Source organism: Oncorhynchus mykiss, chromosome 17 (genome assembly GCF_013265735.2).
Source record: "Oncorhynchus mykiss isolate Arlee chromosome 17, USDA_OmykA_1.1, whole genome shotgun sequence".
Classification (NCBI taxonomy): Eukaryota; Metazoa; Chordata; class Actinopteri; order Salmoniformes; family Salmonidae; genus Oncorhynchus; species Oncorhynchus mykiss.
The window spans coordinates 32,065,745-32,079,840 of NC_048581.1; the positions used below are offsets into that span (position 1 = coordinate 32,065,745).

Below are 14,096 nucleotides of genomic sequence, written 5' to 3' on the forward strand. Positions count from 1 at the left end.
GCGGTAATCAGACGAGGGGGAGTCCGGCCACGGCATATGATATCAAAATGAGAGCACCACCTCTAGTCCACTCCCATTCACTTTGGACGGTTTCTGGTTTCTTAGTCCTAAGTTTATTGGACCCCCAGCCACTTGCTATAGAGGGCTTCAGTGAGCCCGACCAAAGCTAAAAGTGGCATCCCTTCCTTGGGCGATGCCAAGAGCTTGGTTAGGGTTGAGAAATGTTCTTTAGGAGGCGAACCGGGGCCCCTGTCTGATGGAGATGATTACAAACACAGACCGTGTTCAGATATTTACTCCCAACAGCGGGGCTTGAGGGGAAAAAAATAAGAGGGAGAAAGAAATGCTCCTGAGCACTAATAGCGCAAGACCTATGGAATGTAAAAGGGCTAAATTGCCCATGTTCATCACAAAAGCCACGGAAGTCCACCAGGCGTGTTGATTGGGGGAAGATGTGAGATGTGTGTGGCGCAGCCTCTGATTTCAAAGGCATACCTCTGCCTTGTTTGGAGATTTTCATCATCTCTTGCTTTGGGGGGGAATGGAGGTGAATAAAGACTGGAGATTAAGGCAAGGGGCTGCATCTGGTGGGGGGCAGGAGCCCTTTGAGGTAATTACAAAGTAACACACAAATGCACAAGCACATACACAAGCTAGCCACTGTGCCCTAGAGCACAGGAAAAGCCAAATGGTAGGAGCTGTGTGTGTGTGTGTGTGTTGTGTGCAAAGTGTGATTACTGTGGGGCCGGTTGGGGGATGTGTGCGCCAGGGTCTAATTGGGAGTGTGTTTGTGTGTGTGCGCATATGTAAGGGATATATTTGTAAGTGTGTGTGCATGTGTGTTCTTGTGCTCGGAATGATTTCTGTGGTTGGGGAGGGGGGAGGGGTGTATTTGTGGCTGAGCGAATTATCAATTTAGCCTCCAGACCAGACACAGGAATGGAACTCGCGGCAGCTGGCGATTCTAAAACTACCCTCGACCTCATCGACACTACAGAGTGGATAGTCTGGTCACCAGCAGCCCATTCAAAAAGACCCTGATGGGTGAGACAACACACACACACGCGTAGTGTGAGGCGTTTGAGCCTCCTGCACCCCCCCCGGCAAGCACCAAAGGGAGACATTCCAACAGTCTTTCCAAATCTCACCAGTCACACCGGACCTTCCAAAAAGAGGAGGAAGTATTGCATCATCCAAGGGAGTGTGTTATTTACTCTTGACTAATATTGTTCTACTGCCCTGGGGGAGGGGGGGGGGGAGATAAAGGTCATTCGTCATTGTCCTCTCTCCTCCATCTGTGCCGGGACTTCAGTTCCCTCAGGCTTTTCGAAAAAGACAGATCCTATCTAATACAATGTGACCTTCCCCCTCTTCAGGCTAGCTCACTAGGGCCACTGGGGAATGGGGCTAGATTCCAAAAGAATACAAAAAATACGGGGGGGGGGGGTGTCTGCAACCGAGGCGAATTGGAGTGTTCCCTTGAGCGGACCTGCTTTTTCTAAGTAGGGCCAGCTATGTAAACAGGGAGGCAGTGACGGATTACTGACGGGCCCTCTTCCCTCTGACTGGACATCCTGTGGAAACGACACGCTAGGCCCTTTTCCTCTTTGATGCCATCGGAAGGGAGAAGGAGTTTAAAAAAAGAAGAGAAAGAGGGGAAGCGAGTGCAAGGACCTGGACTTCCCATTACCATCAGATTTAGGATAAAGGCTAGGTACGCCAGACAAGAGGAAAGCAAATGAGTTACAATGGACGGATTCACTAGCTTAGCATCATCAGGATACTATTATTAATAGTGAGAGTGGATGAAGTTGTGTAGCAGTGAAGGGCCCATCTCAGTTTCTTTTGGTAGGAGTGGAGTACTTTACCATTTCCTAGTCATGTTCTTTAGTTGCGCCTTTTCTCTTGGCTTGGTCATCTTGTCAGCATCGCGTTTTAGCGTGTCTAGTTATGTGTTAGCATGTTTGCTAGCTTAAAGGGACACGGCGAGAAATGTAGGTCATTTTTCTACTTACCCAGAGTCAGACGAGCTCATTGAAAACCATTATGTCTGCGTGCAGTTTGGAAATGATTCAAGTTAGCGTATCGTTAGCTTGGAGCAATTTCTGGAAGTTTCCCGGTGCAGTAGCCAACACTTCTCAAAAGCAAGGAAATAGACCTTCCAACTACTCCAAAGCTTAGCGTCTTACAAAGCTATTCATAGTAAATTTGTTCATTTGACTGATCTTCTATCCACGTCATTCTCGTTCCCACCAAGATCGCAACGTTTTATCTGTCTCAATGGCGCTCAGATACCATAATGGTAAAGAAACAAATGTTCTGCTCTCTATACATCTCTATGCGACAACGGGACAGAGAATGAGGAAGTGGATCAAATCTCGTTTCTTATGATTATCATTCAAATTTACGAATTCATAAAATATTAAATGTAAGACTAAAATGACCAACCATCTTTGGTTTAGTTCTAAAGTCTATTTCCATGCTTTTGAGAGGAGCTACCTACTGTACTGGGAGACTTCCAGGAATGGCGAAGGTGTATAAAGATCCATGCACTTACCACAAATGTCTTGTTTGCTCTTTGTTATGCCGGCCTACTCTTTCTTTGTATCGTCATAAAGCACAGTATACATGATCCCAATTTAAGCTCCAAGACACTGGCAATATGAAAACCGGAAAAAGTTAACAAGTGTTGATTTATTGGCACATTGAACCATGTTGCGCACAGTAGTTTAATGACCATGACGTCATATCTGAATTCCGACATCTTTATGCACCTTCGGCCATTGCACTAAGCTAACGATATGCTTACTTCAATAATCTCCGAACTGCACGCAGAGACTTTGGGTAGGTAGAAAAACAAGCTACATCTCAAAATCTTGCAGTGTCCCTTTAAGTGTTAGCTAGATAAATAAGTAACATATTAGCATGTCCGCTAGGCTAGCTAACTGTGTGTAGGCTGGGTACAGTACAGTGGGTCAGGCAGCAGCAGCAGTTGGGATGGAGGCTGCCAGGCAGAGGCCTCCACTGCAGATGCACCACACTATGACTCATGTACATCTCCCTCGCTCTCTCCTCCCTGGAAATTAGGCCTATTCAAAATCCGGTGATATAACAGCAACACACACTGCAGTTATAAGCTGTGCAGGAATGTATGTATGTATACCTTCCTGGAACGATGCTTTTGATGCCTTGTTGTGTGAGGTTTTCATGTTATCCATGGCAGGAACTGAACTGGCATTCAGGGCAGTGTTCTGGTGAACTGCCGGAGGTGGCCACATTCTAGCTAGCTCTGGGTATTTGAAATGTTTGGACTGTATTCGCATGATTTCTTTGGGTACTCGTATGGAAAATATATTTTTAGAACACAAGGCACTTGGGAAAAAAAATTGCACATTTATCTACAGTGCATTTGGAAAGTATTCAGACCCCTTCACTTTTTCCACATTGTTACATTACAGCCGTATTCTAAAATGTATTAAATTACACCCCCCCCCCCCTCAATCTACACATAATACCCCATAATGACAAAACAGGTTTTTAGAAACCTTCCAACAGGACAATGACCTTAAGCTCAGCCAAGACAACGCAGGACTAGCTTCGGGACGAGTCTCTGAATGCCTTTGAGTGGCCCAGTCAGAGCCCGGACTTGAACCCGATCGAACATCTCTGGAGAGGCCTGAAAATAGCTGTGCAGAGAGGCTTCCCATCCAACCTGACAGAGCTTGAGAGGATCTGCAGAGAATGGGAGAACGTCCTCAAATACAGATGTGTCAACCTTGTAGCGCCATACCCAAGAAGACTCCAGGCTGTAATTGCTGCCAAAGGTGCTTCAAGAAAGTACTGAGTAAAGGGGTCTGAATACTTATGTAAATGTGATAGTTTTTAATAACAAATTTGCAAAAAAAATAAAACCGTGTTTTGGTTTTGTCATTATGGGGTATTGTGTGTAGATTGGTGAGGGGGAAAAACAATTGAATCCATTTTAGAATAAGGTTGTAACGTAACAAAATATGGAAATACTCAAGGGGTTTGAATACTTTCTGAATACACTGTATATACACTGCTCAAAAAAATAAAGGGAACACTTAAACAACACAATGTAACTCCAAGTCAATCATACTTCTGTGAAATCAAACTGTACACTTAGGAAGCAACACTGATTGACAATAAATGTCACATGCTGTTGTGCAAATGGAATAGACAACAGGTGGAAATTATAGGCAATTAGCAAGACACCCCCAATAAAGGAGTGGTTCTGCAGGTGGTGACCACAGACCACTTCTCAGTTCCTATGCTTCCTGGCTGATGTTTTGGTCACTTTTGAATGCTGGCGGTGCTTTCACTCTAGTGGTAGCATGAGACGGAGTCTACAACCCACACAAGTGGCTCAGGTAGTGCAGCTCATCCAGGATGGCACATCAATGCGAGCTGTGGCAAGAAGGTTTGCTGTGTCTGTCAGCGTAGTGTCCAGAGCATGGAGGCGCTACCAGGAGACAGGCCAGTACATCAGGAGACGTGGAGGCCGCCGTAGGAGGGCAACAACCCAGCAGCAGGACCGCTACCTCCGCCTTTGTGCAAGGAGGAGCAGGAGGAGCACTGCCAGAGCCCTGCAAAATGACCTCCAGCAGGCCACAAATGTGCATGTGTCTGCTCAAACGGTCAGAAACAGACTCCATGAGGGTGGTATGAGGGCCCGACGTCCACAGGTGGGGGTTGTGCTTACAGCCCAACACCGTGCAGGACATTTGGCATTTGCCAGAGAACACCAAGATTGGCAAATTCGCCACTGGCGCCCTGTGCTCTTCACAGATGAAAGCAGGTTCACACTGAGCACATGTGACAGACGTGACAGTCTGGAGATGCCGTGGAGAACGTTCTGCTGCCTGCAACATCCTCCAGCATGACCGGTTTGGCGGTGGGTCAGTCATGGTGTGGGGTGGCATTTCTTTGGGGGGCCGCACAGCCCTCCCTGTGCTCGCCAGAGGTAGACTGACTGCCATTAGGTACCGAGATGAGATCCTCAGACCCCTTGTGAGACCATATGCTGGTGCGGTTGGCCCTCGGTTCCTCCTAATGCAAGACAATGCTAAACCTCATGTGGCTGGAGTGTGTCAGCAGTTCCTGCAAGAGGAAGGCATTGATGCTATGGACTGGCCCGCCCGTTCCCCAGACCTGAATCCAATTAAGCACATCTGGGACATCATGTCTCGCTCCATCCACCAACGCCACGTTGCACCACAGACTGTCCAGGAGTTGGCGGATGCTTTAGTCCAGGTATGGGAGGAGATCCCTCAGGAGACCATCCGCCACCTCATCAGGAGCATGCCCAGGCATTGTAGGGAGGGCATACAGGCACGTGGAGGCCACACATACTACTGAGCCTCATTTTGACTTGTTTTAAGGACATTACATCAAAGTTGGATCAGCCTGTAGTGTGGTTTTCCACTTTAATTTTGAGTGTGACTCCAAATCCAGACCTCCATGGGTTGATTTGATTTCCATTGATCATTTCTGTGATTTTGTTGTCAGCACATTCAACTATGTAAAGAAAAAAGTATTTAATAAGAATTTTTCATTCATTCAGATCTAGGATGTGTTATTTTAGTGTTCCCTTTATTTTTTTGAGCAGTGTATTAGATTCTGTAAGTACTTAATGTGCCCATCTTATTGATATCAAATTATTAGAGATCCAGAAGTTGTTTTTGAAATAGGTCACTGGAATTACATCTACGGCCAGCGTGCCTCTTGGCGTAATGGTCATATTCCAACAATCTTTTTTTACTGTTGCCTTGGTTAACCTGAACCCATATGTAGATAATCCTTTATGCCCATATGTTCCTCTGTGATTAATTATGATTGATTGTGCACAAAAGTGAATTGAATTGTTTCCACACCCAACATGCGTCAAGCGCATAATGGTCATGTGACGTGAACCGTGTATATTTTGGGAAATGACTCAGATTGTTAGTTTGACCTGACGAAGAGCCGTTTCGGATCATAACATTGTCAGTAATGCGGATTAAATTAAGAGTTTAAGGGCCTTCTTGTTCTTAAAGAGATGGAAGTGACCCATCTTGTCTAATGTGTCGAAGCTGGTAGCTTGGGAATACTGAACTATGCTAGGAACATGCCCTTTCACAGCTTTTGCACTCAAGTAAATTAGCATGTTTAATCACCTCAAGCATTTTAAATGAAGTTATTTAGACGTTTGCTTCAGAAACGTGCTCTTTGAACATCCACAATTGCTAACAAAAACATCCATCTGCAGAAATCCACAACGGAGGCAAGTCAAAACACAGCTGAAGGAAGCATCCATGCGCACACACACACACACACACACACAACTCCCTCTTCCAAGAGGGTCCGGCGGCCAAAAACCCCAAGCTCTCTCCAGACATGAGGGGAGAGAGAGAGACAACACAAGGCGTTCCCTTCTCTCAGTCCCCCCCCCCTCCCCCTCCCATGGTGTTAAATCACAGAGGCAGTTTGCTAGGAAGCAGCTGCTAATGATAGTTTTAGAGGAGGGTCAGTGGGAGGAGGGAGGGGAGTGGGAGGAGGGAAGGGGAGTGGGGGGGGGGGGGGGGGGGGAAGGGGGGTGGGCAGGAAGAGACCTCGCGACCCCTGCCTGCTGCTCCTCATCTCCTGTAACGGAGACAAACCAAATGCCAAGCGGTGGCGGAGTCTGGTCAAAACACTACAGGATACCTAACCCTCACCCCGCCTCCTACCCTCCCTCCACCCCACCAGCCGCCTGTTACTATCACACCAGCCATCTCCTGCTCAAAAACAAAGGCCCATCTCTTCCCGAACTGGGCCAAACTAAAATAACTGAAATCTTCACACGCACTTCAAAAAAGGGACTATAAGTGAAGGCGAGAGAGAAGCCCGACCAAGCACAGACTAGAAGTGATCTTGCAGACAGAAACAATATGGAGTCCAACATGCAAGTGGACAGCCATGACCATAGATGGGGAACATTCCATCTCTATTGATATGAAGCCCAGAGTTTTGGGTGGGACTAGAAACCTGACCCTAACCAAAACAGACAAACTTGGATTCTCTCAAGTGTTTACTATGTCCCTGAACTTGCTGGTGTTTGAAACTACAATAGAGGAACAAGGGGAGGGACTCACGGTGAAAACATCGTCGTCACCCAACTCGGCCTCATTCTGGATGGTCGAAGAAGAGGTGGTAGATCCTGGAAAACAAAGATGGCAGAACAAGCCAATAGTGAGTAACCTGAAGCGCAGGAGGCTGAACCACTTTAGTTGGACTTCCACATTCCCATAGCATCAAACATATTCCTTTTCTTGATATGATAATCTAAACGCATTTGATAAGTTAAACCAATATGGTGGTTGCCTATCCACCTCTTTCAGCAATCAGTGGCTATAAAAGAAAGGGACGTATACCATTCAAGAGCATTGAGATACAGCCCTCATAGTCTTCGCCTTCCCCTCCCGTACCTTCCGTCAGGTCCTCCATGGCTTTCCTGACCCCACGGTCGAAGGCGCGTGCGTCGGCCGGGCTCTGGAACGTCAAGCCACACTTCTTGTTGTCCACTTTCCAGTGGTGAAATGTGGGCGTGGCCTTGGTGTACACCAGATCCCTCTTCAGGAAGCATTCCAGAATCACCTGGGAGGCGGCACACGTTTGAATGGACTATAAACAATGCTCCTAACAAACTATGCTGAAAGTGCAAGCCTCTGTACAAGCCCACACTGATTTCTACTACCTGAATTATCTATAAAAGGAATAGAAAGAGAAACAGAGGGGAAACAGCTGAGGATCGATATCTGACAAAACACATTTGGGTAACAAGAAAAACGTTAATTGGTGACAATTAAGGATTTGTGAATACATTCTAAATGCGTGTGACAGAATCAATCCTTATCTTCCCTGGACGGGATTCGACACTTCTTACTTTGGAAGCTAGTGAGCGAATTGTTACTGTAACGATTCAGGATTTGGGTCTGAGTGCTAGCAGGGGCTTTACCTGTTTGTCTTTGAGGCGCTCGCCGTGGATGAGGAAGCTGCTCCGGCCCAGCAGCTCGGCCGACAGCACCTTGCACACGCCCACACGGCTGAGGCATCCACCGTCCTGGGCCAGCCAGCCGCCACTCGAGTCGTCCCGGGTCATGACCACCGCTTTGACGCGCACAATGTAGCTGTCACTGTATGGTTGAGAGAGGGGGACAGTGGGGGTTAGTCAATTAGCAATGAGGTTGTAGCGCAGGCGCTTTTATATACATGTAGATGCATGCATGCGTATATACACACACACACACACACATATACATACATACATACATACATACATAGTGCCTTGCGAAAGTATTCGGCCCCCTTGAACTTTGCGACCTTTTGCCACATTTCAGGCTTCAAACATAAAGATATAAAACTGTATTTTTTTGTGATGAATCAACAACAAGTGGGACACAATCATGAAGTGGAACGACATTTATTGGATATTTCAAACTTTTTTAACAAATCAAAAACTGAAAAATTGGGCGTGCAAAATTATTCAGCCCCCTTAAGTTAATACTTTGTAGCACCACCTTTTGCTGCGATTACAGCTGTAAGTTGCTTGGGGTATGTCTCTATCAGTTTTGCACATCGAGAGACTGACATTTTTTTCCCATTCCTCCTTGCAAAACAGCTCGAGCTCAGTGAGGTTGGATGGAGAGCATTTGTGAACAGCAGTTTTCAGTTCTTTCCACAGATTCTCGATTGGATTCAGGTCTGGACTTTGACTTGGCCATTCTAACACCTGGATATGTTTATTTTTGAACCATTCCATTGTAAATTTTGCTTTATGTTTTGGATCATTGTCTTGTTGGAAGACAAATCTCCGTCCCAGTCTCAGGTCTTTTGCAGACTCCATCAGGTTCTTCCAGAATGGTCCTGTATTTGGCTCCATCCATCTTCCCATCAATTTTAACCATCTTCCCTGTCCCTGCTGAAGAAAAGCAGGCCCAAACCATGATGCTGCCACCACCATGTTTGACAGTGGGGATGGTGTGTTCAGCTGTGTTGCTTTTACGCCAAACATAACGTTTTGCATTGTTGCCAAAAAGTTCAATTTTGGTTTCATCTGACCAGAGCACCTTCTTCCACATGTTTGGTGTGTCTCCCAGGTGGCTTGTGGCAAACTTTAAACAACACTTTTTATGGATATCTTTAAGAAATGGCTTTCTTCTTGCCACTCTTCCATAAAGTCCAGATTTGTGCAATATACGACTGATTGTTGTCCTATGGACAGAGTCTCCCACCTCAGCTGTAGATCTCTGCAGTTCATCCAGAGTGATCATGGGCCTCTTGGCTGCATCTCTGATCAGTCTTCTCCTTGTATGAGCTGAAAGTTTAGAGGGACGGCCAGGTCTTGGTAGATTTGCAGTGGTCTGATACTCCTTCCATTTCAATATTAATCGCTTGCACAGTGCTCCTTGGGATGTTTAAAGCTTGGGAAATCTTTTTGTATCCAAATCCGGCTTTAAACTTCTTCACAACAGTATCTCGGACCTGCCTGGTGTGTTCCTTGTTCTTCATGATGCTCTCTGCGCTTTTAACGGACCTCTGAGACTATCACAGTGCAGGTGCATTTATACGGAGACTTGATTACGCACAGGTGGATTGTATTTATCATCATTAGTCATTTAGGTCAACATTGGATCATTCAGAGATCCTCACTGAACTTCTGGAGAGAGTTTGTTGCACTGAAAGTAAAGGGGCTGAATAATTTTGCACGCCCAATTTTTCAGTTTTCGATTTGTTAAAAAAGTTTGAAATAACCAATAAATGTCGTTCCACTTCATGATTGTGTCCCACTTGTTGTTGATTCTTCACAAATTAATACAGTTTTATATCTTTATGTTTGAAGCCTGAAATGTGGCAAAAGGTAGCAAAGTTCAAGGGGGCCGAATACTTTCGCAAGGCACTGTACATACATACATACATACATACATACATACATACATACATACACACGTGCCAGTCAAAAGCTGACACACCTACTCATTCAAGGGTTTTTATTTTTTACTTTCTTCTACATTGTAGAATAACATTGACGACATCAAAGCTATGAAGTAACACATATGGAATCATGCAGTAACCAAAAAATATGTGTTAAACAAATCCAAATATATTTTAGATTAGCCACCCTTTGCCTTGGCATTCTTGACACTCTTGGCATTCTCTCAACCAGCTTCATGAGGAATTTTTCCAACAGTCTTAAAAGGCATTCCCATATATGCTGAGCACTTGTTGGCTGCTTTTCCTTCACTCTGCGGTCCAATTCATCTCAAACCATCTCAATTGGGTTGAGGTCAGGTGATTGTGGAGGCCAGCTCATCTGATACAGCACTCCATCACTATCCTTCTTGGCCAAATAGCCCTAACACAGCCTGGAGGTGTGTTGGGTAATTGTCCTGTTGAAAAACAAATGACAGTCCCACTAAGCACAAACCAGATGGGATGGCATATGGCTGCAGAATATTGTGGTAGTCATGCTGGTTAAGTGTGCCTTGAATTCTAAATGGATCACTGACAGTGTCACCAGCAAACCACCCCCACACCACCACCTCCATGCTTCACGGGGGGAACCCCACATGCTGAGATCATCAGTTCACCTACTCTGCATCTCACAAAGACACGGTGGTTGGAATCAAAAATCTTACATTTGGACTCATCAGACCAAAGGACAGATTTCCACTGGTCGTATGTCCATTGCTCGTGTTTTGGCCCGAGCAAGTCTCTTCTTATTGGTGTCCTTTAGTAGTGGTTTCTTTGCAGCAATTTACCCACGAAGGCCTGATTCACGCAGTCCCCTCTGAACAGTTGATGTTGAGATGTGTCTGTTACTTGAACTCTGAAGCATTTCTTTGGGCTGCAATTTCTGAGGCGGATAACTCTAATGAACTTATCCTCTGCAGCAGAGGGAACTCTGGGTATTCCTTTCCTGTGGTGGTCCTCATGAGAGCCAGTTTCATCATAGCACTTGATGGTTTTTGCGACTGCACTTGAAGAAACTTACGGATTGACTGACCTTCATGCCTTAAAGTGACGATGGACTGTAATTTCTCTTTGCTTATTTGAGCTGTTCTTGCTATAATATGGACTTGGTCTTATATCAAATAGGGCTGTCTTCTGTATACCACTCTTATCTTATCACGACTAATTGTCTCAAACGCATTAAGGAAAGAAATTCCCCAAATCAAACATTTAACAAGGCACACCTGTTAATTGAAATGCATTCCAGGTGACGACCTCATGAAGCTGGTTGAGAGAAAGCCAAGAGTGTGCAAAGCTGTCATCAAGGCAAAGGGTGGCTACTTTGAAGAATCTCAAATATATTTTGATTTGTTTAACACTTTTTTGGTTACTACGTGATTTCATGTGTCATTTCATAGTTTTGATGTCTTCACTATTATTCTACAATGTAGAAAATAGTGAAAATAAAGAAAAACCTGGAATGAGTAGATGTCCAAACTTTTGACTGATATATATGCACAAAGTGTTGGCCACAGGTTTGATGAGCTGATCCCAGACTACACACAAAAAGCTTATTTCTCTCAAATTCTGTGCACAAATTTGTTTACGTTGCTGTTATGTGATCATTTCTCCTTTGCCAAGATAATCCATCCATCTGGCAACTGTGGCATATCAAGAAGCGGATTAAACAGCATGATCATTACACAGGTGCCCCTTGCGCTGGGGACAATAAAAAGGCCACTCTAAAATGTGCAGTTGTGTCACACAACACCACAGATGTCTCAAATTAAGAGAATGTACAATTGGCATGCTGACTGCAGGAATGTCCAACAGAGCTGATAGAGAATTGAATATTCATTTCTCTACCATAAGCCACCTCCAACGTTGTTTTAGAGAATTTGGCAGTACGTCCAACCGGCTTCACAACCATGCTAGCCCAGGACCTCCACATTAGACTTCTTCACCTGCGGGATCGTCTGTGTCCAGCCACCCAGACAGCTGATGAAGCTGATGAGTATTTCTGTCTGTAATAAAGCCCTTTTGTGGGGGAAACTAATTCTGACAGGCTTGGTTCAAAAGTGGTGGGTCCTATGCCCTCCCAGGCCCACCCATGGCAGCGCCCCTGACGATTAATGTTTAATCAATAGATTAGGGCCTAATAAATGTAATTAAATTGACTGATTTCCTTATATGAACTGTAACTCACAAAAGCTGTTGCATGTCGTGTTTATATTTTAACAAAAATATAAATGCAACAATTTCAAAGATTTTACTGAGTTATAGTTCATATAAGGAAATTAGTCAACTGAAATTAATTAATTAGGCCCTAATCTATGGATTTCACATGACCTGGAATACATATATGCATCTGTTGGTAACAGATACTGTATTCTTAAAAATAAAATAAAAATGTAAAGTAGGGGCGTGGATCAGAAACCAGTGAATATCTGGTGTGACCACTATTTGCCTCATGCAGCACGACACATCTACTTTGCATTGAGTTGATCAGGCTGTTGTGGAATGCTGTCTCACTCCTCTTCAATGGCTGTGCGAAGTTGCTGGATATTGGTCGGGAACTGGAACACGCTGTCATACACGTCAATCCAGAGCATCCCAAACATGCTCAATGGGTGACATGTCTGGTGACTATGCAGGACATGGAATAGCTGGGACATTTTCAGCTTCCAGGAATTGTGTACAGATCCTTGCAACATGGGGTTGTGGATTATCATGCTGAAACATGAGGTGACATGAGGTCACAATCGCGAATCTGCTTTGCAGTGCAAACAAAACAAAATGGTTGATATAAATGAAACCTACATATTTGCATTCAGCCACAGGACTAAACACATTTTTGTGAACAAAAAAAAAACATGAAAATGATGAGTCACACGTACATCTGCGCTGTGAAATTGGTCCGCGAACGGACTCTGCATCACCCCCTCACCTTCTGCCATATTTGAACGGACACAAACTAGCACCAATTAACACAGCTTTTAAAGAAAAACGGCCATTAGCAGTGGTATGGCTTTGCATGACATAGTATTTAAAACGATATTGTCAAGCTGCTGAAAAAAGCACCAAATATCAGTTATTCAAGCGGCTGCCCGACACCAGATATGAAGAACGCAAAGACGCAGCTTTACAAAAAAGTAATGGCCGTCTAAACCTCCATTGTTTTTTCCCCAAACGGTCACTTCCCTAATTATATACATGACAGTACCCCAGATTTAACGATTTGGAACAATATATTAGTCAGGAATCTTCCATCCATAGCAGTTGAAAGATGTCTATGTGCCCATGGCTTTTAATATGGTAAACGAACTGTCCATCTGGCATTTGACGAGAGCATGGGTGATGGTACACCTCCACTAACACTCCCACACATACACCCTCAGACAAGCTAGGCCCAACTCAGAGACATGTACCTACCATGCCAAGAAGCATGAGAAATGCACACCAGAGCAATAAGGACACCTGGCTAAAAGCATAACTGCAAAAGGGCTACAAATGAATTCATGAGCAGCAATCCTTTATATATAAAATCCAAGACAAATACACAGGTGCATATGACTTGGGTGTGAGTCACTAGACATGGAAACGGTTTTGTCAAATCCTGACGGACAGGCAGTATTTGATATCATATGAGGGATGATGACTCCACAGCCCACCCACCCCCAGAGCGCGATAAGCTCAGGTTTTGTTGACACCCCTGGAATGTAGCGGCCATGATAGTACATACTAAAGAGGGGGAGTAATTCCTCTCCCACTGCAGAGGTCACCCCTCTCTCTCTCCCACATCTTCTCTCTGTCACACACACACACACACACACACACACACACGATATGATTATCCCAGATAACCTGGCGGCACTTCCAAACACAATGAATATTCATTTCGAGTTTTGACCAATAAACCGGGTAAAGGAAGGAAGAAATGGCTGAATAAAGCCAGTCTTTGCAAACAAGGCTGACTATCCGTCTCCCCGAGATCCATGAACACGGAGCCCACATGGATGATTCAGAACAATCTCGCAGAGTGCCAGCGAATGTACTCTATGATTACACATCTAAAGACCTGCGAGCACGAGCCAGAGAGAGTCCCC

The 14,096-nt window shown here is 44.9% G+C and overlaps 1 protein-coding gene across 4 annotated transcripts in view; it reads right to left on the reverse strand.

Moving 5' to 3' along the window:
- LOC110493732 (sprouty-related, EVH1 domain-containing protein 2) overlaps nt 1–14,096 on the reverse strand; it is a 34,133-nt gene that overhangs the window by 10,240 nt on the left and 9,797 nt on the right. For 2 of the 4 annotated variants that reach the window (XM_021568164.2, XM_021568163.2), the window contains exons 2-4: nt 7,997–8,174; nt 7,467–7,635; nt 7,134–7,198 (exon numbers count right to left, since the gene is read on the reverse strand). In XM_021568164.2, coding sequence (XP_021423839.1) covers nt 7,134–7,198; nt 7,467–7,635; nt 7,997–8,174 — 412 coding nt within the window. Of the gene's footprint in view, nt 1–7,133; nt 7,199–7,412; nt 7,636–7,996; nt 8,175–14,096 lie in introns of all 4 variants that reach the window. The other 2 variants (XM_021568162.2, XM_021568160.2) reach the window with 1 other exon arrangement.